General features: G+C 40.0%; 1 protein-coding gene across 1 annotated transcript; it reads right to left on the bottom strand.

Annotated features, from left to right (window-relative positions):
• Positions 1 to 1,034: 1,034 nt before the first annotated feature.
• Positions 1,035 to 2,791, bottom strand: LOC5576562. Its single transcript, XM_021856313.1, has 2 exons — positions 2,497 to 2,791; positions 1,035 to 1,600 (listed from the first exon to the last, which is right to left on the bottom strand). Exons 1-2 carry the CDS (start codon positions 2,750 to 2,752, stop codon positions 1,035 to 1,037), a joined length of 822 nt encoding a protein of 273 aa, XP_021712005.1. The 5' UTR covers positions 2,753 to 2,791.
• Positions 2,792 to 3,766: the final 975 nt, after the last annotated feature.

The following is a 3,766-nucleotide window of genomic DNA, read 5'->3' as shown; positions in this document are numbered from 1 at the left end:
GATTAATCGCTAGTCCACATGCAGAACGATGCATTATTCGCGGAAATAGTTTGTTGTGATAACTTAACGACAAAAAGATCGCAGGATGAAGAACAACCGCGATACATCATTGATTTTGTCATGATCCCTAGATTTCCATCCATGGCTCCACTATCACGAGAAATGAGAACTCTATTTCGTTGAGCTCGATGTCGGACTCTCTTGAAATATCTAGAAGTAAGAATCTAGTCAATTGGTCTGAAATATTTAATATTCTATCTAAGAAGCATCGACTGATTTTTAACCAAATTTCCACTCGGAATCGTGTCATCATTACTCAATAACTGAGTAGGAAACTATCTACGGCTATTGTACACTGACGTAAAACGGAATTCTATTGTTCAAAAAACTTAAATCGTATTAAATTCATACAAGATTCAAACTGTTATCATTACGCCATCTCGTCTTTTGTGGCCTTGGCGGCTTTATCGCTGCCTTGGTCTTGGCCCCTGCTCCGACACTCTTCCTGGGTATTTTCTTTTTCGGCGCTCCCGCAGGCGATGCCACCGATCCGCTGGCGTTGGCCATTTTCTTCTGCAGGTTCTTCATTTTCGTTTCTTGGCGGTAGGTCCTGCTCCCGACGACGCCATCGACGCTGCCAGATTTGAGACTGAAGCGCTAGATGTGTCCTGAATACTGCTGGTGCCAATGTCCATGGCATCGCCACCGGACTTGGTCTGCTTCTTGACCAAGTTGCCGATGTCTAGCTTTTCGAAGTGGATTTTCTTGTTGCGGTAAACCCGCTGATTCAGTCTTTTGATCGTTTCCGGTGCCAGAGGATGCTTGTAGCACACATAGCCCATGTGCTGGTGGGGAATCTGTCAAGGGCAACCAACATTGCCGACGTTTTGGAAAAACATTCGTAAAACGTTGTTGCTCAATTCTAGAAGGAAACAACGAGAATAGTTTCATTAGAAGATACGACACCTTGCCCCTCGACTCCTTACTGTTGGGATCGCAATGTTTCTGATAGGCCCAGTTCCACCCTAAGCTTCCTATCCCCGAAAAATGTACTCATGCATCTCTCGCGCAGCCTTGGCCTCACTTCTGCGACTGAGCGAATGTAGCCAGCAAACGTAACTCAGTTTTTGATATTCCTTGTCGGTCAGTATCAAAGAGCCGTCATTTGTCTCCAGCGAAACACCGAGAATCGTTCCAAAATGGTTGTAGTACTCTCGCAATTCCGTTTTTGTTGCCTTAGGATCTACATTGTCGACGCGAATGCAGTTCTCTTTTCTGAAAAGGGATTCCAATTCTGAAAAGAAGCACTCAAACAAGTCGCAGCAAATAATCTTACCATAATTGGACCGCAAATCGACCAACTTTGCCTGATATTTCCCATCCTTCGTCTCGCATGCGTGTTCAGCCTCTTCCTTTTTGCTGAACTTCACGATGGCAACGATTGGACTGTACGGAGAAATGTGCTGTTGTCCAACGATGGTTTCGCCGTTTCTGGCCTTCAGTTGGATACTCTCTATTTTACCATACCGGTCAAACAGTTCCTTGATTTCCGATTTTCTTGTTCCGGCGGCTACATTAGTTACGAACACGCTGCGTTTCACTGAGGGTATAGAAAGCCAAAATCATCGAATTGAATGTCTTTGAAATAAGAAATAATGCCTCGAAAAATTATTCAAACAGACTCAAGTCAAAAAAGTTTACAAACTTACTTTATCGATTCTACGTGTTTCGCAGACGAAATTCTACACATTTTGCTCTAAACCAACTCGATTTTTCACTTTTAGAACGTTTACTTTCCGGAATTACAAAACGACGAAAGTAAGATTTTCAACTTTCGCTACCTAACCACTACTTTCGGCGCTCCGCTGTATGGAGAGACAAAGTGACTTAAACCACGAATCAAAACCAAAACACTACTTGAGCCGATTTTACACTGGTACAAAAACGTCGAAAGTAACTGAATAAATCGGCTTATCATTTTGTAATAATTTTTTTGTGGGAAATAACAGGAACTCCCTAGTTTTTGAATGCGAGCTTATTTGTATGCAAAATTTAAGCAACGTACACGGCGAAAAAATGTGAAAAAGATGATTCATTTTAAAACAGTTTTAGAAGACAGGTTGTGATTCTTCTGAATTAATTTTCTTAAAACTGTATGGAAGTTACTTACGTCGATTTGAAAAAGTAATCGAGAATGGCTGGATAATCTGGATAGTGTTGCGTCGTATATATAAAAAGTGCTTTAGTGGCGAAACTCGCCAAGAGCAAAAACCAACTTAAATAAAGATAATAATATAAAAAATAGTATAATCAGAGAGCGGAAGGTGTCAACAACTTGTTGTTTATGCCAGAAAGTTGGAAAATTATGCCATAGCTTTAGTTATCTTGGAAAATACGCTTGAAGCATGTATGATTTCGGTGATTAAAATTAAATCCGTGTTAGTCGTAACAACCCTGTGACTCGCTACCAGCCCTGAACCTGGCATCCCTACTCACTTTGCTTCAGGAACTGTTCGTCTCCTTCGCAGGGTTCCCCATTGAAAAAGTAGGTCGAAGCGGTAGATCCGGAGGTTTTGCTCTTGCCGTCCGCCGCCACAGTTTCGTACGTGAAGTAATAGAAGCTTTTCGCTCCCTTGTTCTTGATGTTGACCTTCCGGATGCGATTCAAAACCTTCTGCCGCATTTGACGACGCCGAACGGCCGGATTCTGCTGCAGGCTGCGATCGGTGCTGGAAGAAACCGCTGCATCCATGGTGTAGCAATTTTCTTTCTTTCAGGCACGTTCCGTTCTCCAAATTCAAACACCTATTAACCAAAAGAAACGAAATTAATTGACATAGATGTTACTATTGAAAAAATCACCTACTTTTTAAAAAACAAGAGTGTTTACACACAACCCCAGACTGACTGACAGAATCAAATAAAAACAAACATTGACAAGGTGTCTCAAAATGGAGGGAAGTTAATAGCGCACCCACACTGAACCAAGTAATCATATCATATTTATCTGAAAACACATATAGTTTTTTTCCATGTAGTTTTTCACATAAGGTTCATCGGTTTACAACATGAACGTTTGCGATTTCATTCTGATTGCATTCATCAGATAAAACACATACATTTGATCAGAAAGATATATATGAGTTAATAGATCTTCTAATAATTTTAATGGATGATTAAGATGAAAAATTATTGGTTTGTTCGTGATTCTTATATGATCGTTTAAACACATTTTCAAAGTTTTGTTTCCTATTTTTGGGATTAATTCTACTGAATTAGTCCGAAACACATAATTTGCGTTCTAAATTATTTATTCAATTATTATTCAAAATTATGTTATACATATATTGATTTAAAATAATTGGAATCATTTGAATCGCATCAAGTCAGTTTTCTGCCATAAACCATCGTCTGCGGCTTAAGTCCGTTGGTATCCTTAGGGAATTTCCTTCATCTTTCTGTAATTTTTAAATAGAAATAGCGCTTTATACTTGATTGTTTTGTGTATAAATCAATTCAAATTACCCAACCCGTTGTCGTTCCCAGTCCAATAACTGTGGAGAAACACATTGAAGGTGAAGATGAAATGAAGCCAAAGTTCAAATTTTCAAGAGCACGGATCTGGAGAACCAAAACTTCGTTTAAGCTGAAAACTTAATCGATTGGTCACTAGCTGGTGGTGACCAATCGATAAGGTTTTCAGCTCAAACGGGTGTTTGGTTCTCCAGATCCGTGCTCTTGAAAATTTGAGCCTTTGGGGCTTTCC

This window comes from Aedes aegypti, unplaced genomic scaffold (genome assembly GCF_002204515.2).
Source record: "Aedes aegypti strain LVP_AGWG unplaced genomic scaffold, AaegL5.0 Primary Assembly AGWG_AaegL5_hic_scaff_1529_PBJ_arrow, whole genome shotgun sequence".
NCBI lineage: Eukaryota > Metazoa > Arthropoda > Insecta > Diptera > Culicidae > Aedes > Aedes aegypti.
Note: the sequence above shows the minus strand (reverse complement) of the source record. Positions and strands in the feature narration are given on the sequence as shown.

Bases quoted from the DNA above. Each gene is read 5' to 3' on its own strand.
- LOC5576562 (XM_021856313.1), bottom strand. From the start codon at position 2,752: ATGGATGCAGCGGTTTCTTCCAGCACCGATCGCAGCCTGCAGCAGAAT. The intron at 1,601-2,496 runs GTGAGTAGGGAT...CTATACCCTCAG, and splicing joins CGAACAGTTCCTGAAGCAAA to TGAAACGCAGCGTGTTCGTA.